This window comes from Macrobrachium nipponense, chromosome 18, assembly GCF_015104395.2.
Source record: "Macrobrachium nipponense isolate FS-2020 chromosome 18, ASM1510439v2, whole genome shotgun sequence".
NCBI classification, from domain to species: Eukaryota; Metazoa; Arthropoda; class Malacostraca; order Decapoda; family Palaemonidae; genus Macrobrachium; species Macrobrachium nipponense.
This window is the reverse complement of record NC_087211.1, coordinates 36,195,677-36,221,922: the sequence shown is the minus strand read 5'-3', so window position 1 is coordinate 36,221,922 and position 26,246 is coordinate 36,195,677. Positions and strand designations below refer to the sequence as shown.

Below are 26,246 nucleotides of genomic sequence, written 5' to 3'. Positions count from 1 at the left end.
CAAATTGCAGATTTCCTTCTATACCTGAAGAAGGAACTGGGTTTGGCTAATCAGACAATTAAAGATTATAAGTGTATGTTGTCTGCAGTGTTTAGACAGAGGTTTAGATCTGTCCAACGACGCAAGATCTTAGAGATCTTCTCAGATCTTTTAATACAAAGAAGGATGACTTTTGCAGAACTCCTTCTTGGAATTTGGATGTCGTTCTCAAAATTCTTGGAGACGGATAGGTTTGAACCTATGGGCAGTTCGTCTTTGCGAGAGCTAACGAAGAAGACTATTTTCTAGTAGCCTTAGCTACAGCTAAAAGGATTAGCGAGCTGCAAGCTATTGACAAGCAAGTAGGTTGGAAGCACAACAAAACAGTTTGTTCTTTTCAACAGGAGTTCTTAGCAAAGAATGAGAATCCTTCGCATCCGTGGCCAAGATCATTTGAGATTGAAGGACTGGCTGATCTAGTAGGTCAAGAACAAGAAAGGGTTCTTTGCCCAGTAAGAGCCTTACGTTTTTACGTAGAAAGAACAAGAAGCATTAGGGGAACTTCATGTTCTCTGTGGTGCTCTGTTAAAGATCCTACTAGACCTATGTCTAAAAACGCGATGGCTTTCTTTGTAAGAGAAGTCATTAAAGAAGCTCATTTACTTTGTCAGGAAGAATGCTTTGGCTTGATTGAGGTTAAAGCTCATGAGGTGAGAGCAGTAGCTACGTCCTTAGCATTCAGGAAAAATTTAGCCCTCAAGGACATTATAGATTCGACGTTTTGGAGGACAAACTCTGTGTTTGCCTCTCATTACCTTAGAGATGTGAAGACAACTTTGATAATTGTCAAACGTTAGGCCCGTATGTATCCTCAGGTACAGTACTGGGCAAAGGAGTTTCCACCCCATAACCTAATAACATGCTAGGTTTTTATTTTAATTAGGTTATAGTGTTTTTTATGGTTGTCTGAGAAGGTTAATACCAGCTCAGTTTTTGGTTATGTTTGATTTATTGTATGTGTGTGTGGTTCAGGTGACTAACTTTCCTAGCATGAATGCCTGTGGTAAATGAGGGCTAGGGTTCTCTGTCAGCAGATTGGTCATGTCCAGCTGTCAGACCCTTGTTGTTAGCTTTCTCAACAAACAGGTCACATCCTAGTTGAGAGCTACTAAGTTTTAGCAGGCTAAGAGGCAGGACCTACGAAGTCAGCTACCTTAGCAGGTAAGGAACTTAATAAATAATTTTTAAAATTTAGTTAATTTTTTAATTATGACGATGTTGCTGTCTATGACCCACCTCCAAATGTGTCAATCAGCTATATATATACCTGCCAGGTAAGTGTCATGCATAAAAATGATATTGTTATGATACAATAAAGTTTTATGCATACTTACCTGGCAGGTATATATAATTAAATTCCCACCCTCCTCCCCTCAGGAGACAGGGTTCAGAGAAAATCTGAGGAAAACGGGAATAGTTCCAAGTACCAGCGCCACGGGAACGGGGTGGCCATCACCTGAACTACCAGTGTACTAGCGGTTGCCGCGAGTTTTGAAATTCTGCCAGTGCGTCAAGAGGATAAGCTATATATATACCTGCCAGGTAAGTATGCATAAAACTTTATTGTATCATAACAATATCATTTTTGTTTATGAGACTTAGCCAGTAATTAATAGCTATTAGTTTCCACGTAGAGCAGTCTTAATTCAAATTTGCTGGTTGCGCTTCGATTGCTCAGTGTTGGGATATAGTGCTGTCCCCCAACAGCAATACTAGAAACTAGAGTACGGTCCCCAATTATACGAGAATTTGGTCGATCCACGGCCTAACAGAACTGGAAAATCGCACATTTCGATTCACATACCTTATGGAAATAATTCCATTAGGGCCGGGCAAACGGCAACTTACCCAGTAAAACTTTTTTTATTACCCATTTTCAATACACCCATTTTCAGTACTTTCTATGTACTATACTGTAAATGTTTTAATATGAAATTGTTCTTTTGGATAAATAAAACATGAAGTAGGTTTTAATAGCTTGAAAAAGTTTAAAATTACACCCAGGACGGTGAAAACTCCCACTTGTAAACACTGCCACCATTGGGTGCAAGTGTACTGTACGATACAGTTATTTCCTTTAAAAAACCTTTTGGATGAAATTTGTTCTACCTATCCACTGCTAAAAAACCTTCAAACTCCTCTATCTAATCCTCCGCTAAGAGTCTGTCTGCTGAAGGAAGGCTTTGTGAACCATTTGAGGTTTCAGGGACTGGTGGATCATGCATGTCTTCACTCCCTTAAGGCCTAACAAACTTGGTTATGAGCGCCTGTCTCAGTTTCACTATGTAATTGTTTTCATCTAAATTTATTTATTCTACGATAAAAAAGAATTGATAAGAATTAAAAATTTTATATGAAATTATAATTTCTTAAAAAGAAAATTTAATAAAAATTCAACATAAAATGTCAGTTTCTTGAAAAGTTAAAATCGAACGATTCTCTCTCTCTCTCTCTCTCTCTCTCTCTCTCTCTCTCTCTCTCTCTCTCTCTCTCTCTCTCTCTCTCTCTCTCTCTCTCAAACATCTGCTTCCTAATAATTTTCATCAAAATCTATTTCAACGATAGAAAAAAATGAATGATCAAATGCCAAAAGTTAGTCAAAACAAGTTAATCTAGACAAAAAAAAAAAATTCTTACTCTGTTCAGCAATGATGGCTTTCAAGTTGTCAACTGCTGCCAAGCTTTTTAGTTTCAAGAAAATAGGTCTTCCTCTTAGACTTCTAGGCAGATGCATACATGATGTGGATAATCAGAATACACTTCGTAGATCTGAATAATATGTATGGTGATGATGTTGATGATACCGATCGTTCATACACACTGCGCTGTGACGTTGCAAATGTGTGAGGATGAGCCTTCCTTCCGTCTTAGCTGATGGCTGGGCAGAAGCCTTCAGAATTCACTTCGCAGATCTGAATAATGCCTATGGTGTGGTGATGATCAGAATACACTTCACAGATCTCAATAATATTTATGGTGATGATGATGATACCGATCATTCATACACTTTACGCTATGATGTCACAAATGCGTGAAGCGGAGCCTTCCGTCTTAGCTAATGGCTGAGCAGGAAATCTATCTCTCAGATTACAGGGAACCTCCCCCCCACCCCCCACCACACCTAAAATACTTGAAAAGACAGTAGATTTGATACATTTGCAGTGCGTGACTCGCAGACTTTGAACGGCTTCGCAGATACTGAAAATCTATTTTTGAGAACTAGCCACCGCATAAAAGGGGAACCACACAATTCGAACACACATATTTCGGGACCGCATTGTACTTAGCTAATCAGTTCATTGTGTTTTCTGCCACGCTCAACTAAACACCGAGTGCTAACAGCAGCATGTTCTTTTTTTCTGGTTATATCACCAGATTTTGGTAGTGTTACACAACCAGCAGAATGCATTCATAGCCTTCAAACAGGTTGAGTCTTGTCTTTTGTTCATTTAATTCAAATCATCATTAAGCTGGATACTTGTAGTCTCCGGGAATAGTTCTTGAGTGTAACACCATTCAATTAGGCTAAATACCATTGCATATATGTTTTACTTACCAGGCTTATGCCATCCTTTAGGCCAGACTTTTGTTTTTAGATTTTGTTTACTGGCCATAGGCCATTATTAGCAAGACATCGGTAAATATTTACCTTAAAGTAATTCTCAAATTTTATTCATTCCTTTATCCCAAGCCTTTGCATTTATTATTTACTTTCTGGAATTAGGCTAAGTGCAAGTTGCTGTCAATAATTACCTTTAAAGTAATTTTTGGATGTTGCATCATTCCATTAGGTTATACCTTGCTTTTGGGATTATGTTTACCAGCCATAGGTTAGTCACATTTTATTTTGTTTACCATGCCTGCGATACTCAGCACTTAACTTTGCAGAAGCTGAAGGTGTGGAGGTTGAATAGTAGTAAGAAGAGAATGTTGTTAATGTTTGGTTGGGGGGCTCGGGCGAATATGTTGTAGTCAATCGAGTACAGGTAGTCCCTGGTTATCGGTGGACTCTTGTTATTGGCAATACGGTTTTATGGCATTAGATACTTGAGTTCCGGTTATCAGCACTAACTGGAACACGGCCTGGTTATCAGCGCCATAAGCACCATAAAATCAGCAAGTTTCGGTTAGTGGCGGTTTTCACTTATCAGCACCTCGCCGTGTCCCTAGTTGTCAGCGTATTTGGTTAATGGTGATCCAGTTTTGCAGCGCTTTCTAGCACCGTAAAATTGGCGATTTATGGTGCCATAACGGGCCAGGTTCGAATGGCGCTGATAATAGAGTTATGGCATCATTAACGGGATATCGGCGCCATTAACTGAAACTTGGTGCTGTAAGTGCCATAAATCGCTGATTTTCAGTTAATGGCAGTTTACACTCAGAGCACCCTGCCGAGAACGGAACCCGGTCTGATAACCAGGACAGCCTCTTATTTATTAACAATATTTGTTTGATTTGTTTATCACTATTTGTAGAATAAAAGAGCAGTGTTTTTACATTATGAGAGTCTGATATGCTTTGATACTATATTGTGAAAACTACTCATTGATATAGAATTATATTTTTATACATTTAACTTACCTGTCAGATATATACTTAGCTATTTGACTCCGTCGTCCGACAGAAATTCGAATTTCGCGCACACGCTACCTGTAGGTCAGGTGATCTACTTACCTGCCGCTGGGTGGCAGGACTAGGAACCATCCCCATGTTCTATCATATTTTTTCTGTCGGCCATACTGGCAACATCGTTGTGGGTATCTCCGGCTGGATTCGTATTTTGCATCGCAATTGATCTTCGTTTGGACTTCTCGGTGACGTATTTGCATTGATTGTACTGGCATACGCGATTGTGGACCGTTTTTGGAATTTGATTTGGATTGTTCAACATGATGTCTGATTCTGGAAATGTGGTGAGAATGTGTGTGAATGTGGGTTGTAAAGTTAGGATGCCGAAGGCATCGATTGATCCTCATACTATTTGCAGGAAATGCAGGATGTATGAATGTTCTTTTGGTAATACTTGTAATGAATGCAAGGATTTGAGTGAGGAAGAATGGAAATCTCTAACCTCATACGTGAAGAAGTTAGAAAGAAACAGGGTGAGGTGGTCTTCTTCCAAACCTTTATCTAGTTCTAGCGGGGTTATTAGTAATATTATACCCTCTTCTCCTTTTACTGCCCCATCTAATGTACCTGCTCCTTTATTAGAACACACAGATTCGGCATCTGAGATAGCGAATCTTAAAGCCGCCCTTCGGAAAATGGAAACCAAAATGGCGGCTATGAAGGTAAGCAGTGTGATTATAGTGCTGTGGATAGTGATATAAGTGTCCCCAGTGCAGTGGAGGGGGCGTCTGATTGTCTTCACAACGCTCCCAGGCCTAGACCTCTTTCAAGCTCCCAAGCCCAGAGGAGAAGGGAATGTCGAAAGCCGTAAGGAGGTTGTGGAGGATCCCCAACAGTCGAGACGTCCCTTCGGCATTTTTCTGTATCGCCACAGAATGCCAGAGAACGTTACAGAAAAAGCGTTCTGCGTGAGTGTTTCTCCTCCTCGGAGAATTCCTCACCTAAAAGAGGGTGGAGATCGGCGGATCTTTCTCGCCCCCTTAAAAGACGTTTGGATGAACCCAGGATTACTTCTAGTCCTGAGCGTTTTCAAGATGCGGATGGACCATCCCAGTAATTAAACAACCGAGGGTAGACAATAATGAAGAGACTAAAAGAATCCTTCGCACTATGCAGGATTCCATCACTTTCTTTGTGGGAGTTCGTATAAAGACCCTCCCAGAAGGAAAGACGATTTCCTGCCTATAAGAAGTCTAGGCTATCGAGGGTTCAGACTCGCCATAGTATTTTTGTCTTCCTCTGATTTGGAATCGGATTCATCAGCCTTGCATAGGCGAGCAGGATCCGTTCTCCTGTCAAACGCAGGTACGAGACGCCAGACAAGAGCGTCGAGTTTGCGAGACGTGAAACGTCAGCCAGGCGCGAGCGTCAAGATAGGCGCGTCACGTCAACCAGAAGCAGGACGCCTCCCAGGAGCGAGGCTCCAGGCAAGAGCCAGGACGCTACGAGGCGCGAGACGTCAACAAAAAGCAGGACACCTCTCAGGAGAGAGTCGTCAGGCAAGCGTCAGGACGCTCCAAAGCGGGTGACACCAGCTCAGAAGCAATGACGCCTCCCAGGAGCCGAGGCCGCCGAGGCAAGAGTCGAGGCGCGAGGCAAGAGCCAGGACGCTTCGAGGCGCGAGACGTCAACAAGAAGCAGGACACCTCTCAGGAGAGAGTCGTCAGGCAAATGCGAGGACGCTCCTAAGCTGTTGACGCCAGCAAGAAGCAGGACGCCTCCCACGGGAGCGGCTTCTCCTGATAGAGAATCGGTCAGGAAAGAGCGATCTCCGTCTAACCTGGAACTGGAAGAGATTTCTGAGGAAGAAGTTTCAACTAACGAGGGACTTTCCAATTATAAAGTTTTAGCCTCGTTACTTCTAGAGGAGTTTGCGGATTTCTCTTAGTCCTGCAGCTCCTCCTTCGCCGAGATCTCTGTTTTCGAGCACAAAAACCCAAAAACCCCGAAATCCTCGGCTTTCTTAAAGATGAAACCGGCGATCTCAATGAAGAAAGCCCTCCAGTCTTTAGATTCGTGGCTTTTATCTAAAAAGGAAACTTTGAGAACGGTTTATTGCTCTCCTCCCTCCAAACTGACGGGGAAAAGAGGCATTTGGTATAAGACAGAAGAGGCGATGGGATTGATGCTCCCTTCGTCGGCAGATTCAGATTTCTCGAGTCTTGTAGAGTCTGTGAGAAGACAGTCTCTCAATTCAGCAAAGGCGTCATGGAGTATGTCGGAATTAGATCAGCACCTTAAGGGAATTTTTCACGTCTTAGAGGTGTTCAACTTCTTGGATTGCCGGTCTCTTGGGGTGCTGGCTAGAAGACGAGTGAGCCAGATTTTCTAGATCCAGAAACTTTGCACAGTGTCCTATCTTGCATGGATAAGGCTGTGCAAGATGGTTCTGGTGAGTTAGCGGCTCTTTTTGGATCTGGAATGTTAAAGAAAAGATCTCTTTACAGTTCCTTTCTGACGAAAGGAGTTTCCCCTTCTCAGAGGTCCGCTCTATTATTCGCACCTCGGTCAGAACATCTGTTTCCTTCATCTTTAGTGATAAGGATGTGCGAGATCCTTGTCGGAAAAGGCTACGCAGGACCTTCTTGTACAATCTACAAAGAAAAGTAGACCTGCAGTTAAGACTCAGAAGAAGGTGGCTCGGACTCCAGTGGTGCCCTTTCTTTCATGGAGCCACCCCTTCAAACTTCGGAATCCAACTTGCGGAGAAGAAAGACCCTTCGACAAGCGAGGGAGGTCTTCCTTCCGCTCTTTTAAAAAGAGCAAATAGCACAGCCATGTCCTCCAAGCACAGGTAGGGGCCAGACTTCAATACTTTCTGGATGCCTGGTCCGTAAGAGAAGCAGATCCCTGGACTCTGTCTGTCCTACAGAAGGGGTACATCATTCCCTTCGTAGACAGACCTCCTTTGGCAACATCTCCAAAGGATTTGTCGACGAGTTACAAGGACCCTGGACTGAACGAGACTCTACTTCAGACGGTGGTGTCGATGAGGGACAAGAATGCAATAGAGCTAGTGCAAGATCTTTCTCCCCTGGGGTTTTACAACCACCGCCTTTCTTGGTTCCAAAGGCTTCGGGGGGATGGAAGACCCGTCCTAGATGTAAGCGTCCTGAACAGGTACGTGGAGAAAAAGAAGTTCTCCATGGAGACTTCAGCTTCAGTTCTGTCTTCCCTACGTCAGGGAGATTGGATGGTATCCCTGGACCTTCAGGATGCCTTAACTTTCATGTTCCAGATTCACCCATCGTCAAGAAAATATCTAAGATTTGTTTGGTTCAAGGACAAATCTTCCAATTCAGGGCCTTGTGCTTCGGCCTATCGACTGCCCCTCAGGTATTTACGTATCTGATGCGGAACTGGCCAAATGGCTTCATTTAGAAGGGATACACATCTCAATGTATCTCGACGATTGGCTAATCCGGGCCAAGTCAGAGAAACGGTGTTTGGAGACCTACAGTCTACTTTGAACTAGCAAAGACGTTAGGATTACTCGTGAAACCTCGAGAAATCGCAGATGATCCCCAGTCAGAACTTAGTCTATTTGGGGATTCGGATGGATTCTCAGGGTTTCGGGCTTTTTCCGTCCCAGGAAAGGATGCTCGGGGATTACAAAAAATCTCGAGCTTCCTAGAGAAAGAACGGAGTTAGTTCGGTGAGGGGAGTGGTTAAGTCTTCTGGGAACCCTTTCCTCACTAGAACAGTTCATTTCGCTAGGAAGACTCCAACCTTCGCCCTCTTCAGTTCTTCTTAAGAAGAATTTGGAGTTGGAAGAACGGACAGTTTTCGGACACTTTCAGTATTCCTCTGGAAGTAAAGAATCATCTGAAGTGGTGGATTTTTCCCTTAGAAAAGAACGAGGGCTTGCTCTAGAAGTTCGGAACCCAAACCTTAATAAATTGGTTCTCAGACGCTTCAGAGAAGGGATGGGGAGCGACTCTAGGGACAAAAGAAATATCAGGCCAATGGAGGAAGGATCAGCTAGACTGGCATATAAACTCCAAAGAACTTTATGCCGTTCTTCTAGCTCTAAAAGCCTTCGAGACACAGGTGTTAGGTCAAGTGGTACAGGTCAATCGGACAACACCACAGCGTTGGCCTATATCAAGAAACAAGGGGGAACTCACTCTCTTTCTCTGTTCCATATAACAAAGAGCTGTGTATTGGGCAAAAGAAAAGAAAGTGATCTTCTCACAAGATTCGTGAAAGGAGAGAAGAACATCAGAGCAGACAGGCTAAGCAGGTTAAAACCAAGTTCTCCCCACAGAATGGACCCTTCACATTCAGGTGTGTCAAGCTCTGTGGTCCCTGTGGGGCAGTCCACATATAGACCTATTCACCACCTACCTATCCAGAAGGATAGAGAACTTTGCTCCTTAGTGGAAGACCCGAGAGCGATAGCGGTGGACGCCATGCTATGGACTGGTCAGGCCTAGATGCCTACGGCCCTTTCCCCCCTTCAAAATGTTAGGAGTGGTGTTAAGAAAGTTTGCGGCATCAAGAGGGACGAGGCTAACACTCATCGCTCCCTTTTGGCCGTCTCAAGATTGGTTCACAGAGGTACAGGAATGGACAGTGGACTTCCCAAGATCTCTTCCACACAGGAGAGATCTTCTCAAACAACCCATTTCGAGAGGTACCATCAAAACCTCCCCGCTCTCGCTCTGACTGCCTTTCGACTATCGAAAGACTTGTCAGAGCGAGGAGGCTTTCAGCAAAGCTTCAAAAGCAATTGCTAGAGCCGGAGATTCCTTTAACTATTCGGGTCTACCAATCAAAAGGAAAATGGGATGTATTTAGAAAGATGGTGTAAGAAGAATAAAACTGTCCTCTTCCGATACCTCTGTGACCAACATAGCTGATTTCTTGATTTTCCTTAGGGAAGAATCAAAATTATCAGTTTCTACCATTAAAAGGTTATCGAAGTATGCTTTCGGCCGTATTTCGAAACAGAGGTTTGAGAATTGCAGAAGATAAAGACCTCCACGATCTTATTAGATCTTTTGAAACCTCAAAAACCTTTTCTCCATCGCACTCCGAAACTGGAACCTAGATGTAGTTTTGAGATTTCTATCATCTAGTAGATTTTGAACCTCCTCTAAACGCGTCGTTTAGAGATCTAACGAGAAAATGTATTTTCTTGTTGTCGTTAGCGACTGCGAAGAGAATTAGTGCAAATACACGCTCTAGATTCTCGAGTAGGATTTAAGAGTGATGCGGCAATTTGTTCTTTCCAGACTCTGTTTCTGGCCAAGAACGAGAACCCCTCTAAACCCTGGCCAAAGAGTTTTGAAGTTAAAGGACTTTCAAATCTAGTAGGAGAGGAAATTAGAAAGATCTTTATGTCCGGTTAGAGCTTTGAAGTTCTATTTAAAGAAAGAAGAATGAAACTACAAACTGTATGTAAACAAGAAAGCCATTGTGGTGCGCAGTAGGGATCCTAGTAGACCCATGTCAAAAAATGCATTAGCATTTTTTGTGAGGAGCATTACAGATGCTCATAATGACTGCACGGAAGACTCTTTCAGGACTCTCCGAGTGAAGCTCATGAGGTTAGAGCGGGTAGCCACTTCATTGCATTTCAGAGAACAGTCTTTAAAGACATGTGATGCGACTACTGGAGGTGTAAATTCACGTGTTCGCATCGACCTATCTCAAGGACGTTAAAGTAACATATGAAAAGTGTTTCTCTCTGGGTCCTTTTGTATCAGCCGATACAGTGCTGGGGCGGGAGCACATAACGATCCTTAGAAAAATTTGTATTTGTTCAAAATTTTGATAGTACATAGATCTACCTTGTGAGACGAGTTGTTGGTTTTTTCTGCTGATTAGTATGCTTGCTGGCGCACGACGTCCCGAGCTTGGATCAGTGGGGGGAATCAAGAGACGTCTTACTGACTAGATTGTACAAACATTTTTTTTTTAAATTTTATTTTTATTTTTGTTTTTACTTTACTTTACTGTACGAATTGTGTTTGTGTTTCGAGTTTGTGGTCGTTTGCAAGAGGTTAGGGGATAACCTTCTTGCAATCTTAGAACTAACATGGATAGGTTGAGGTGATCGGGATCGATGTTGTGCTCCTTGTATAAGGTCTTGTCAAGTAAGTGGATAAGCACCCATTGACGTAGTCCTTCCAGGATCTACCAAGTAAGCGGGTAAGACCCCTTTGGCAGAACCACAAGAACTCTTAGCCATAGATCAATATCTCGCTGAGGCTCTTGAGACTGTCTAGACTCCTGGATTGTATTCATGAAGTCTTCAGTCTAAACAGGTAGGAACCAAGGTTTTATTTATTTATTACCTACAACGATAGTTGTGATTCCTGTTTGATTCTATATTTAGCTGTCTCTTTCCCACCTCCAATGGTGTGAATCAGCTAAGTATATATCGACAGGTAAGTTAAATGTATAACAAAAATGGATAGTTGTTATGATACAATAAAGTTTCTTTCGACATACTTACCTCGGAGATATATACAAAATTATACCCACCCTACCTCCCCTCAGGAGACAGGCGGTATAGAAAAAAATAATGATAGAACATGGGGATGGTTCCTAGTCCTGCCACCCAGCGGCAGGTAAGTAGATCACCTGACCTACAGGTAGCGTGTGCGCGAAATTCGAATTTCTGTCGGACGACGGAGTCAAATAGCTAAGTATATATCTGCCAGGTAAGTATGTATAAAACTTTATTGTATCATAACAATATCATTTTAGAAGGTAGACATACATTTACATTATTTTTAAATAGGGATACCAATGAGGATAAAAGAAGCAAAACATCTCGCTAACATACAGAAGAAGAAAATTCGCTCTAATAAGAGTTCAGAAGTTCATAATATTCGATATTAGCTCAGTTAGTGAAGGAGAGAGGGAGTGCAGCGTAGGAAGGAGCTCCCCGTCTCGCCTGCCCCAGGCTTTGATCTTTGAACAAAGGGATCTTCATTTATGATAACTTACATAGTTTTGGTTTATTAATACCCAGAAAGGAATATTAAATTCATAATAATTATGATATATTAACATTGTCTTTGTAAAAAGAGAGTACACGTTCGAGTTTTACCTCTGACATTTGCTTGCTTTTACGTCTGTTTTTGTTTGTTTTGGCAAGAATTTCATCATGCTAAAGAGGAAAAGACAAGGAAAACATCCTGCTAACACACAAGAATATTTCCTCTAATAAGAATTCAGAAGATCATGATATCGGCGATATTTGCAGAGTTAGTGGAGGAGAGAGAGAGAGAGTGTGTGTGTGTTGCGTAAGGAGTGCCCTGTCTCACCTGACACAGTGCCCCAGGCTACGATCTTTCAGCAAAGGGATCTCGTTTTTTATTAAATTGTGATAAATAACATAGTTTTGGTTTATTAATACCCAAAAAGTAATATAAAGTTCATAGTAATTGTGATTTATTAGCATTGTCTTTGTAAAAATACAAAGAAAAACTTTGAATGCCCCTATCACAAAACTATACTTATTGGCCTTCAAAGTCGATCTTCTCCCATAGTTTTAAAGCTATAGCATTGAAATTTTGATATATAACTTAGAAAGACATTATAAAATGAAGCCCTTTTTTCCAATTTTTTTTCTTAGGTTTTTTCCTGATTTATAGGATTTATTTTTTTAACATGAAAAAATTCATAACCAGCAAAAAAATTACTTTTAGAAAAAAAACTTCATTTGATTGGAGGTCTATATCAGGTCTATATATGGTAGTAATCCCAGGTCTTAATATTTAAGTATCAAGGGAGGAGATAGAATTTGAAAAATGGTTATTTTTGGGGTAAATTGCACTGGCGTCACAAAACCGAAGGTCAGAGGCAAAAACTGGCCGGCGCCCCAGTGTTGAAATTTTTCAGTACCTTGAGACCATTTTAAGAGACTGGCATGGCATCATGGAAGGAAGCAGAGGATGTTCTCCTATTATCTCTCCACCTTTTCAGTAAGGTGTCGAGTTTAGAGAGCCAGGGGTTACCATGTACATGGAGCACCCACCACACTCGTGGATTGGTCTTGACTTGACTTCAGTGTAGATGTCAGTGTTTTTTGGTTCTTTTATTTTTGTGCTGTACCCACGGCAAGGGTGGCCACCTACCATACTTTGCTAATCATAGGAGCATTCCCCTTACTGCAAAGTTTCCCATTAGTAGGAGGCGACCCTTGGCTCTACCGCCACGCCACTACGGGTTGAGTTAAGATGAGCACCAACCAAAGGCAGTATTCGTCTGCATAGCTCTCTTAGTTGATAGTAATGACAAACATTGTTTTCTCAAAGCTAGCAATATTCCTATTTCAAATTTATTACATGACTTAATGCTTTGGAGTAGAATATGTTCATGATCCCACCACCTTTCAATATAGAATCAGCTACGTATATAATTACTGGGCTAGTCTCATGTACAAAAATTTTTATAATAAAATAAGGTTTCATACAATCCACTTACCTGTCAGATATATACATAGCTAAGACTCCGTCGTCCCCGACAGAAATTCAAATTTCGCGCCACTCGCTACGGTAGGTCGGTGATCTACCTGCCTGCCCTGGGCGGCAGGACTAGGAACCATCCCCGTTTTCTATCATATTTTCTCTGTCGACGTGGTATCAAACATGTTGCTATTACCTCCTGACTAGATTCTATTTCATCCTTTGATCATCGTTTCTCGGCTTTTTGGTGACGTATCTGGATCGTGTTTTTGGCATTCGCTACTGTGGACTGTTTTTGGAATAACTCTTTTGGATTTTTCTCAGTATGTCCTGATTCAAATGTGAGGTGAATGAGAATGTGTGAATGTAGGCTGCAGGGTGAGGATACCGAAAGCTTCGGTGATCCTCACACTGTATGCCGTAAATGTAGGGGGTTTCAGTGTTCTGCTAATAATACTTGTAAGGAATGCGAGGATTAAATGCAGAAGAGTGGAAGACTTGAACTTCTTATTTGAAGAAGTTAGAGAGGGAATAGGGTTAGACGTCTGAAAGGTGTGAGTTCAAGGCCTATTGAGCCTTTCACGGATAATTCTAATCCTACTGATGTAGATTCTCCCTATGTATCTCATTCTCAGAGTGCTCTTTCGGATTCGGCCTCGGAAATCGCCAATCTGAAAGCTACAATTAGAGACATGAAGTCCAAGATGGCTGACTTCCAAGGTAAGGCTAGTGAAAGTGAGCATTACAGTGAAGTGAGTTCTCCAGTTGTGGAGGGGGCGTTTGATCGTCCCTGCGACGCTCCCAGGCCTAGACCTCTTCCAAGCTCCCATGCCCAGAGGAGAAGGAAATCGAAAGCCTTAAGGAGGTCGTGGGGAATCCCCAACGGTCAGACGTCCCTTCAGCTAGCTCGGCTTCGTGGCAGGCGGCTCAAGGGCGCTATAGAAAAAGCGTCCTTCGTGAGTGTTTCTCGTCCTCTCCCTCTCCCTCACCTAAACGAGGGTGGAAGGAGTCGAACTTGTCGAGACCGCTGAAGCGTCATATGAAAGAACCTGAAATAGATTCTAGCCCAGAGCGCTTCTCAGATGACGCTCCTTCTTCTATTAAGAAAGCGAAGGTGGCGTCAGCGTCACCTGACGAGTACGCAGAAGTACCCTTTCCTTCTTCTCCCCCGAGTGATGACGAAAGGCGTCATGCAGTGGACGTGGGAGAAGCGTCAAGGAGGATAATTATGGCAGTTCAAGAGCAACTGTCTTCTCTAGTGGGAGTTTTAGCGCCTCGTCGGAAGGACGTGACGCTTCCAATTAAGAAGTCTCGTCCTCTCTCACCTGCTCAACGAGAAGCGTCATGCAGACGTGAAGCTGCTAAACGTCTTACAGAAGCTTCGAGTTCGAGAACGAGAACGGTGGCTTACGAAAGTTTCGTAACGCCAGAGAGACGTAAGACGTCTTTTAGACGTGAAGCGTCATTGAAATCGGATCATAGACGTGACGCTCCGACCAATATTGTGACGCCAAGTAGGACGCCTTTGGAGAGCGGAGCGTCTTCCAGGCGCGAAGCGTCATCAAGACGTCAGCAGACAAGTAAGCGAGAGACGTCAGCCAGGACGCTTGGCGAACGGGAAGCGTCATACAAGCGGGAAGCGTCTTCTAATGTTCAAGAGAAGCCTGAGCTTGTGGCGCCTTCCAAGACTATTAAAGCGGGAAAGAGGAAAGATTATCATTCCCTTAGCCCCTCTCCTATTAGGAGTTTGTCTCCTCCAGAAGAGGAACGTACGGAAAGGAGAGCGGAGACTCTTGTAGATCCCGAGTTGGAAGAAAACTCGGATGATGAATATCAGGGAAGAGAAGGACTGTCTAACTATAAGGTTTTGACTACCTTGCTTCTTGAGGAGTATGGAGACGAGTTGACTCCTGCCGCTCCTCCTTCTCCGCGCTCTCTCTTTTCAAGTGCTAAGACGAAGAAACCTTCGTCTTTTCTCAAAATGAAGCCCACCATTTCGATGAAGAGGGCCTTACAATCCTTAGACTCATGGATGAAGTCTAAGAAAGCACGTAATGTGGAGGAACCAGTCTTCTGCATGGCCTCCAGCAAGATTAGCTGGGAAAAGAGGCATTTGGTATCAGACGGGAGAGAATATGGGTATTGCTCTCCCTTCTACATCGGAAGCAGATTTTTCGACCTTAGTTGACGCTTCACGTCGACAAGGTCTCAATTCGGCACGAATTACGTGGGGAATTTCTGAACTGGACCATCTCCTCAAGGGACTCTTTCATGTATTGGAAGTCTTCAACTTCTTAGATTGGTCCCTTGGGGTGATGTCCAAGAAAGCCCATGATTCGGAAGGAATCGAACCTGAAGCCCTGTTATGCATATTGTCTTGTATTGACAAAGCGGTACAGGATGGCTCTTTTGAAATCTCATCATTATTTGGAGCAGGTCTTCTAAAGAAGAGGATGTATATGGGGGCCTTCTTAACCAAGGCAGTCTCTCACGCTCAGAGGGCAGCTCTACTGTATTCGCCTCTATCTGACTTTTTGTTCCCTCTCAGTTAGTATGAAGGACATTGCGCATTCTTTAACTGAGAAGGCGACTCAGGATCTTCTGACGCAGTCAGCAAGAAGAAGAAACCTGTTTCTGCATCGGACAGAAAGGACCTAGTACTCTGTTCAGCCCTTTCGAGGTGGTCCGACCTCCAGACCTCCCGCAAGAAGGAAGGCTCCGGAGAAGAGAGGTAGGTCTGCCTTTCGTCCCTTTAAAAAGGGAAAATGAAGATTCTCTCCTCCAAGCACCAGTAGGTGCCAGGCTCCTGAGATTTTGTGGAAGCCTGACACTGATAAACGCAGACGCGTCTTCATTGGCTATCATAAGGAAGGGATATCGTATCCCTTTCCTGAACACTCCTCCCCTATGTCAAATACCAAGGGAACTATCAGCCAAGTACAAGGATCCTGTGCTGAGGATACTCTTTCGATCGATGGTGGAACAAATGTGGGAAACAGAGCGATAGAACTAGTACTGGATCAAAACTCCCGGGGTTTTACAATCGCCTTTTCTGGTTGCGAAAGCCTCGGGGGCAGGCTGGAGACCAGTACTGGACGTCAGCTCTCTGAACCAAAATTTGTTCAGAAGGAGAAGTTCTCCATGGAGACTTCTGCTTCAGTCCTAGCGTCATTACGACAAGGAGATTGGATGGTGTCTCTAGATCTCCAGGACGCCTACTTTCACGTTCCGATCCACCCTTCATCGAAGAAGTACCTCCGTTTCATGACGGGGGGAAGGATCTTTCAGTTCAGAGCCTTGTGTTTCGGCCTGTCCACAGCTCCTCAGGTCTTCACAAGCCTGATGAAGAATGTGGCGAGGTTTTCTTCACCTCAAAGGAGTAAATATCTCTCTGTATCTGGACGACTGGCTCATCAGGGCCAGATCAGAGAGACAGTGCTTGGAGGACCTAAAGTTAACGCTAGATTTGATCAAAGCGTTGGGATTGCTTGTGAACCTCGAGAAGTCTCAGCTGATCCCCAGACAGGACCTAGTCTATCTGGGGATTCGGATGGATTCTCGGGGTTTTCGAGTATTTCCTTCGAAGAGAGAATCGCAAAAGGTTTGCGGATAGTCTCTCTCTTCTTAGGGAAGGAACATACGTCGGCGAGGGAATGGTTGAGCCTTCTAGGGACCCTTTCCTCGCTAGAACATAACAGTTCTTCCCACTAGGAAGACTGCATTTACGTCCGCTTCAATTCTTCCTCAAGAAGTCTTGGAGCTGGAAAACCGGACAACTTTCGGACGTTTTTCCCATTCCAGTGGAGATAAAATCGCACCTGGAGTGGTGGTTGCCCCCTCTGCAAGAGAACAAAGGGATCTCTCTAAAAACACAGAACCCAGACCTAGTGTTGTACTCCGACGCATCGGAGAAAGGTTGGGGAGCGACATTAGGCTCAGAAGAGGTGTCAGGCACCTGGGAACCAGCACAGGTGACTTGGCACATAAACTGCAAAGAGCTCTTCGCCGTGCATCTGGCTTTGAGAGTCTAGAACCTCTGGTGTCGAACAAAGTAGTGCAAGTAAACGTGGACAACACCACCGCACTTGCCTACATTCGGAAACAGGGGGGGACTCACTCCTCGTTCCTTTACGAACTAACGAGAGACCTATTGCTTTGGACGTCCCACAGGAACATCTCCCTGCTGACAAGGTTCGTACAGGGAGTAAAGAATGTGAGGGCGGACAGACTCAGCAGGAGGAACCAGGTCCTTCATACAGAGTGACCCTACACGAGGAGTGTGTCTCGATCTCTGGTCTCTGTGGGGGGACTCCTCATGTGGATCTCTTCGCAACATTCATTTCAAAAGGCTGCCAGTCTTTTGCTCGGTCGTGGAAGATCCAAGAGCACTTATGGTAGACGCCTTCCTGCTAAATTGGTCTCGAGTAGACGTATATGCTTTTCCCCCATTCAAAATCCTGGGATTAGTAATGAAAAAGTTTGTGGCGTCAAAGGAGACGAGGATGACGTTAATAGCCCCCTTTTGGCCGGCCCAGGAATGGTTCACGGAGGTGGTAGAGTGGATCGTAGACTTTCCAAGATCCCTACCAAGAAGGACAGATCTTCTCAGACAACCACACTTCACAAGAGGTACCATCAAAATCCGCCTCCCCGCTCTCGCTCTGACTGCCTTTCGACTATCGAAAGACTTGTCAGAGCGAGAGGCTTTTCTCGCGAAGTGGCAAGCGCGATCGCGAGAGCACGCAGAACCTCCACTACGAAAGTATACCAATCGAAGTGGGAGGTGTTTAGAAGGTGGTGTAGATCCTAAGAAGTTGTCCTCCTCCACTACCTCTATAGCGGAAATTGCTGACTTCCTGCTATTCCTGAGAGAAAAATCTCATCTAGCCGTATCCACAATAAAAGGATACAGAAGTATGCTCTCGGCTGTATTCAGGAATAGAGGATTGGATCTGGCAGATAATAAAGATCTCCACGATCTCATAAGGTCTTTTGAGACTTCAAAGTCGAAGGAACCAGTTCCTCCGAACTGGAACCTAGATGTAGTCCTCAAGTTTCTGTCATCGGAAAGATTCGAACCTCCTCATCTGGCATCGTTTAGAGACATCACCAGAAAATGCCTATTCCTATTATCTTTAGCTACGGCAAAGAGAATTAGTGAATTACATGCTCTGCAGGATAAAGTCGGATTCAAGGGAGACTCAGCTATTTGCTCGTTTAAGACCCTGTTTTTAGCTAAAAAAGAGAAAATCCACGAATTCCCTGGCCTAAGTCATTCGAAGTCAAAGGCATGTCCAGTCTCGTAGGCAGAGAAGCAGAGAGGTCTCTAGTGCCCTGTTAGAGCTCTGAAGTTCTACCTTCAGAGAAAGCATCAGATGGGAGGCTCTAGACAAGGTCTTTGGTGCGCGGTAAAAGACCCCACAAGACTGATGTCCAAGAATGCGCTGGCATTCTTTGTGAGAAACGTCATTACAGACGCTCATAAGGTCTGTCCTGACGAACAGTTACAACTGTTGAGAGTTAAAGCTCATGAAGTGAGAGCTGTAGCGACGTCTCTCTCGTTTCATAAGAATATGTCTCTTAAAAACATCATAGATACGACATTTTGGAGATGCAACTCAGTATTTGCATCTCATTACTTGAAAGACGTTCGTGTGACATATGAGAAGTGTTTTTCTCTAGGTCCTTTCGTATCGGCGGATACGATTCTGGGTACGGGAGCCGACACCAATCCTTAAATGTATATACTTTTCTTCTTTTTGGATATGGTCTGGAGTCTCTTCGAACAATGGAGGACTTGGTTTAGCATGGGCGGCCGTCTATGTTGTTCAGTAAGAGAATCTTGTCATATCCAATTAGATGAGTATAAATTTTTTTTGGGGGAAAATTATGATGTGTGCGTAGTGGTTTGAGTTACGTTGTTGTGACGAGTTCGGGGATAACTCGGAACAATCCTTAGTTCTAACATATGGTTAGGATCAGGTGGTCGGGATTGGTTGTGTGCTCCTTCATAGGTGTTTGTCATATAAGTGGATCAGCACCCATTGACAAAGTCCTTTTAGGCTCTGCCGAGTAAGCGGATAAGACCCCATCGGCAGACCCACAAGAACTCTTGGCCATAGATCATATATCTCGCTAAAGTTTCTTGAGGTGATGCAGACTACTGGGCAAACACCCACGAAGTCTACCACCTATCAGGTAGGAACCAAGGTTTATTTATACCTACAACATATGTTTTGTTTACCTGTCTATTCCATATAGTAGCTGTCTCTTACCCTCCACCGAAGGGTGCCAATCAGCTATGTATATATCTGACAGGTAAGTGGATTGTATGAAAAATGATATTGTTATTATACAATAAAGTTTCATACATACTTACCTGGCAGATATATACAATTAAAGGCCCACCCAGCCTCCCCGCAGGAGAACGGGTGAAGAGCAGAAAATATGATAGAAAAAACGGGGATGGGTTCCTAGTCCTGCCGCCCAGGGCAGGCAGGTAGATCACCTGACCTACCTGTAGCGAGTGGCGCGAAATTTGAATTTCTGTCGGGGACGACGGAGTCTAGCTATGTATATATCTGCCAGGTAAGTATGTATGAAACTTTATTGTATAATAACAATATCATTTTTGTATATACTTACCCCGTGATTATATGATTGGAGCCCACCCACCTCCCCTCTAATGGACATTAAGTCGTTCCTAGTACTATTGCCATTATGGGACAGCAATGTATACCTCCACGGAGCGCTTGAATTGTTACCCGCAAAATCTGAATTAGGGTGCCACACTTGGAAACTAATAGGCATATACTAATTACTGGTTAAGTTTATGCAAAACCTAATTTTATTATAGAAATATTTTTAGCATGTTGGTATTGGTAGTAACAGGGTTATCAGATGACAAACTTTGAATATCATAATGACTATATATTTGATAAATGCATATTATACAGGCAGTCCCGGGTTATCAGAGTGGGTTCTGTTCCGACAGCTTGAAGAAGATAAGAGAAAATCACCGATAGTGTTTCACCACCGATAACTGGTTCATGGTGCCTCTCTTAGGTATGCTATGGTGCCAGTACCCAATTATCGGTCCCAGTAACCGGAAATCTGCACATTTTGGGTGCAGCAATTTCTAGGGCTATCAAGAAAGTCCCATAAAACTGGATCACCAGATAACCGGGGGACTGCCTGTATTGTGACCCTTTAGAGTTTTCATTTGATGACATGAAATGCCTTTACTGTGAGAACTTATTTTCCCATGTACTGAATATTTGATTAATTACAGTGTCAACATTATATCAGAATGGATTAATTCTAGATATGCTTCACTTTGGTTATATGTTCATGCACTGTATTCCTTTTATTTCTCAGTAGCATTTTTTGTATTGAAGATTTGCAGTAGCATTGGGACCCTGTAGAGTTTTCACTTTATGATATCAAATGCCTGTATAGTGAGAACTTATTCTCCTAAGTACAAAATATTTGATTAATTTCAGTCTTGTCAACATAATATCAGAATGAATTCATTCTTGATATGTTTCACTTAGGTTTAATTCTAGATATGTTTCATTTGGGTTATATTGTATGTTCATGTACTGTATTAATTTATTCCCTCAGTAGCATTTTCTGTACTGAAGATTTGCAGTACACACAAAAACAAAGAGAGCTGCTAGACTTGTTGAAATAATGCTGAGGTTTTTGAGAGTACATACAGTACTTTATGCAAATGTTCTCGGAAAGAGAAAAGACGTCCCTTGTAACCAGACTAGGACTGGCCCTGTAGGTTTGTTCTTGAATGAGAGATACACTCCGGAAATATTTTCCCTTGAAAGTGTGTTAAAACATTCACTTTGTCATTACCAAGAGTTTCTTGGACCTTATAATCAATTTTCCTTTCAGACAGTGTTCCCGCCCGAGAAACGCCACGACGAGCAGCTCGCTATATTCAGCATTACGGTAACTTTGACATAGAGGAGTCAGATGGTTTGGGAGACTCAGATCCAGATTACAATTTGTCTGATTCAGATGATGACCCTGATTTTAATCCTCTGAATAAACGCGTGAGTGTTCAGTTTAAGTCAATTCATGTGTGAATGATATTTTAGCATTAAGCATGAATGAGATGAAGCCTAATCCAAAATTACAAACTAGATATGGAGAGTAATTCTTGGTAGTACCTTGGTTCTGTTTTATGGGTGTGGCAGCTTGAGTCTTCCTTCTCAGTTTGAAGGGTTATTCATCTGTTGCCCTATAGGGGAAACCAGTTCTTAATGGGAAATTGTAGATAGTACTACATATAAGCCTGAACTGGTTTTTTCCATTGCTCCTTTAGCTCCAGTTGTGTTATGTATGATGATTTAAGATATATACGTAAATGTGAGGGAAGATAATGTGGGACATGAATAGCCCGAGGTGAGAAAAGGACAGAGGGAATTTTTTACGAATGAATGGCTGCAACTTACAGGTGATCTCATTGATGACCTCTTGTTTTTAATGTGCTAAAATGCATTTTAACTGAATACCCATTACCAATGTATGCTCCAACTCTTATACTGTGAACCCTTAAACGCCGAGCCGGTATTTCCGAAAGTGTCTCCCGTATGCCAGCAGCGTTCGCGAGTGAGTGCCGAAGCGGAATTTTTTTTTTTTTTTTTTTTTTATCACAGCACGCTTAATTTTCAAGATTAAGAGTTCATTTTTGGCTCCTTTTATTGTCATTGCGTGATGTTTAGTATGCAACCATCAGAAATGAAAAAAAATATAATTTATAAATATTGGTATATATGACAGTGCAAAAAAAAATTCATTTATAATTGTATACAAATCATGTGAGCAAAACGGTTAAAGCTAACGAGTTAATTATTTTTCGTTGTATTGTACACTAAATTGCAATGATTTTGGTATATAACAAATGTAAAACGTTCAAAGCAACACAGAGAAAATATTATCACTAAATATGATGCATGAATTTGTAACGCGTGGACGTAAAAAAAAAAAAAGCAGTTTTCAAAAATTCACCATAAATTGAAATATTGTGCTAGAGACTTCCCGTTTGTTGCAAAATGAAGGTAATTGATTAAATATTACTAGACTGTAAGTGCTGTAGCTTACAATTGCAGTTTTCAACCATTTCGGTCGAGTTAAAGTTGACTGAAGGTCAAATTTTTTATATTTTATCGTTATTTATATGAAAATATTTCAAAACTGATAAAGGCTACAACCATGGGTTGTTTATTGTCATATTCTACATGAAATTGCACACATTTTTATATATAAAACTTTATGTAACGGCTAATTTAAAATTGTGCAAACATTACGATAATCAAGAAAGAATCTATGATTTTTTCCGGAAGAGTTACCGCGCCGACGTAAGGAAAAAGTTTTTTTCATAAATTCACCATAAATCGAAATATTGTGCTAGAGACTTCCAATTTGTTGCACAATGAAGGTAAATGATTGAATATTACTAGAATGTAATAGTTTTAGCTTACAATTGCATTTTTTTTACCATTTCGGTCGAGTCAAAGTTGACCGAAGGTTGAAATTTTGGCACTTATCGTTATTTATATGAAAATATTTCAAAACTGATAAAAGCTACAACCATGGGTTGTTTTTTGTTGTATTCTACATGAAATTGTGCACATTTTCATATATAAAACTTTATGTAACTGCTAATTTAAAATGGTGCAAACATTACAACAGTTGGACAAAAAAATTTCTGATTTTTTTTCGGAAGAGTTACTGCGCGTTTTTTCGGAAGTTACCGCGCGGACGTAAGGAAAATGTTTTTTCATAAATTCACCATAAATCAAAATATTGTGCTAGAGACTTCCAATTCATTCCAAAATAAAGGTAAATGATGAAATATTACTAGAATGTAAGTGATTTAGCTTACAATTGCATTTTTCGACCATTTCAGTCGAGTCAAAGTTGACCGAAGGTTGATATTTTGGCACATCGTTATTTATATGAAAATATTTCAAAACTGATAAAAGCTAGAACCATGGGTTATTTATTGTTGTATTCTACATGAAATTGCGCACATTTTCGTATATAAAACTTTATGTAACGGCTAATATGAAACTGAGCAAACATTACGACAATTGGACGAAAAAATGTCTTAATTTTTTCGGGAGTTACCGCGCGGATGTAGGAAAAAGTTTTTTTTCTAAAATTCACCATAAATTAACCCTCTTACGCCGAAGCGGTAAAAAAAAAATTGTCTCCCGTGTGCCGGAGGCGTTTCAGAGTGAGCGCGGAAGCGGAAAAATATTTTGTTCAAAAAATCACAGCGCGCTTAGTTTTCAAGATTAAGAGTTCATTTTTGGCTAATTTTTTTTGTCATTGGCTAAAGTTTAGTATGCAACCATCAGAAATGAAAAAAATTATCATTATCATGTATAAATAATGCGATATATGTTAGCGCAAAAACGAAATTTCATATATAATTGTATTCAAATCGCGCTGTGCGCAAAACGGTTAAAGGTAACAAGTTATTTTTTTTTTCGTTGTAATGTACACTAAATTGCAATCATTTTGGTATATAACACATTGTAAAATGATAAAAGCAACACAGAGAAAATATTATCACAAAATAATGCATGAATTCGTAACACGCGGACGTAAACAAATATTTTTTTCAAAAATTCACCATAAATCTAAATATTGTCCTAGAGACTTCCAACTTCTTTCAAAATGAAGACAAATGATTGAATATTACTATACTGTAAGAGTATTAGCTTACAATTGCAGTTTTCGACCATATCTGACGAGTTAAAGTTGACCGAATGTCAAATTTTTTTATGTATGTATATATTTTTTATATGCAATTATTTCGGAAATAGAAAGATACAACCTTCAAATATTTTTCGTTTTATTCTACATGAAATTGCGCACATTTTCATATATAAAACTCTATGAAATGCCTAATATGAAACGGAGCAAATATTCCGAGAATGGTACGTACTCATTTCGGAGATTTGTGGCGGAGAATCCGCGCGCGGAGGGAAGGAAAGATTTCTTTTTAAAATTCACCATAAATCTAAATATTTTGCTAGAGACTTCGAATTTGTTTCAAGATGAAGATAAATGACTGAATATTACTAGACTAAGAGTTTTAGCTTACAATTGCGTTTTTCGACCATTTCAGTAGAGTCAAAGATGACCGAACGTGCTTTTTTTCTATTTATCGTGATATATATGCAAATATTTCAAAAATGAGAAAAGCTACAACCTTCAATTATTTGTTGTTGTATTTTACATGAAATTGCGCACATTTTCATATATAAAACTCTGGAAGGGCTAATTTAAAATGGTGCAAACATTACCACAATTGCACGTATGATTTTTTTCGGAAGTTACCGTGCGGACGTAAAGAAATTTTATTTTTTTCATAAATTCACCATAAATCGAATATTGTGCTAGAGACTTCCAATTTGTTGCAAAATGAAGGTAAATGCTTGAATATTACTAGAATATAAGCGTTTTAGCTTACAATTGCGTTTTTTTACCATTTCGGTAGAGTCAAAGTTGACCGAAGGTTGAAATCTTGGCAATTATCGTTATTTATATGAAAATATCTCAAAACTGATAAAAGCTACAACCATGGGTTGTTTTTAGTTGTATTGTGCATGAAATTTGCGCACATTTCCACATATAAAACTTTATATAACGGCTAATTTTAAAATGGTGCAAACATTACCACAATCGCATGTATGATTTTTTCGGAAGAGTTTACCACCGCGCGGACGTAAGGATAAAGTTTTTTCATAAATTCACCATAATCGAAATATTGTGCTAGAGACTTCCAATTAGTTGCAAAATTAAGGTAAATGATTGAATATTACTAAAATAAAAGTGTTTTAGCTTACAATTGCGTTTTTCGACCATTTCGGTAGAGTCAAAGTTGACCGAAGGTTGAAATTTTGGCAATTATCGTTATTATATGAAAATATCTCAAAACTGATAAAGCTACAATCATGAGTATTTTATTGTTGTATTCTACATAAAAAATGCGCACATTTTCATATATAATACTCATGTAACTGCTAATTTTACAAGGGTACAAAAATTATGTCAAAGTGACGAAATAATTTCAGAGATGTTGTCATAGATACTTTTTTAGTGCTTGAAGAAGAAATTCACTTGCTTGCGCCTGTGGTAAACGATTGTAAACAAACAACACCTTGATCCGTGAACTCCCAGCATCCCCCAAGGCGCGTGATTCAAAAGTTTTCGGCTGGTAGGCCTATAAGTATTTTTCCGCGAATTTAAAAAAAACTTTTGTAAGTCGACGTAAAATACGTCCAGTCGGCACACGGGAGACAAAAAATGTCGACGTAAAATACGTCCAGTCGGCATAAGAGGGTTAATATATTGTGCTAGAGACTTCCAATTTGTTGCAAAATGAAGGTAAATGATTGAATATTACTAGAATATAAAAGTTTTAGCTTACAATTGCGTTTTTTGACCGTTTCGCTAGTCAAAGTTGACCGAAGGTTGAAATTTTGGCACTTATCGTTATTTATATGAAAATATTTCAAAACTGATAAAAGCTACAACCATGGGTTGTTTATTGTTGTATTCTACATGAAATTGCACACATTTCCATATATAAAACTTTATGTAACGCCAATATAAAACTGTGCAAACATTACGACAATCGGATGTGATTTTTTCGGAAGAGTTACCTTGCGGACGTAAGTTAAAAGATTTTATCATAAATTCACCATAAATCAAAATATTGTGCTAGAGACTTCCAATTTGTTGTAAAATGAATATTACTAGAATATAAGAGTTTTAGATTACAATTGTGTTTTTCGACCATTTTGGTAGAGTCAAAGTTCACCAAAGGTTGAAATTTTGGCACTTATCGTTATTTATATGAAAATTTTTGTTGTATTCTACATGAAATTGCACACATTTTCATATATAAAACTCTTATGTAACGGCTAATATAAAATGGTGCAAAAATTATGTCAAAGTGACGAAATATTTTCCGAGATATGTTGATGCTTTTTAGTGCGAGAAGAAAGAAATTCGCGTTTGTGTGGCGGGGTAACGATTGTAAACAAAACAGCTTGATCCGTGAACTCCCAGCATCCCTCAAGGTGCGTGATTCAAAAGTTTTTGGTAAGTACGCCTATAACT

The 26,246-nt window shown here is 41.1% G+C and overlaps 1 protein-coding gene across 6 annotated transcripts in view; it reads left to right on the top strand.

Annotated features, from left to right (window-relative positions):
• Positions 1-26,246, top strand: part of LOC135196966 (uncharacterized) — a 251,826-nt gene that overhangs the window by 71,381 nt on the left and 154,199 nt on the right. For all 6 annotated transcript variants that reach the window (XM_064223833.1, XM_064223831.1, XM_064223832.1 and 3 more), the window contains one exon: positions 20,997-21,157. In XM_064223833.1, coding sequence (XP_064079903.1) covers positions 20,997-21,157 — 161 coding nt within the window. The remainder of the gene's footprint in view (positions 1-20,996; positions 21,158-26,246) is intronic.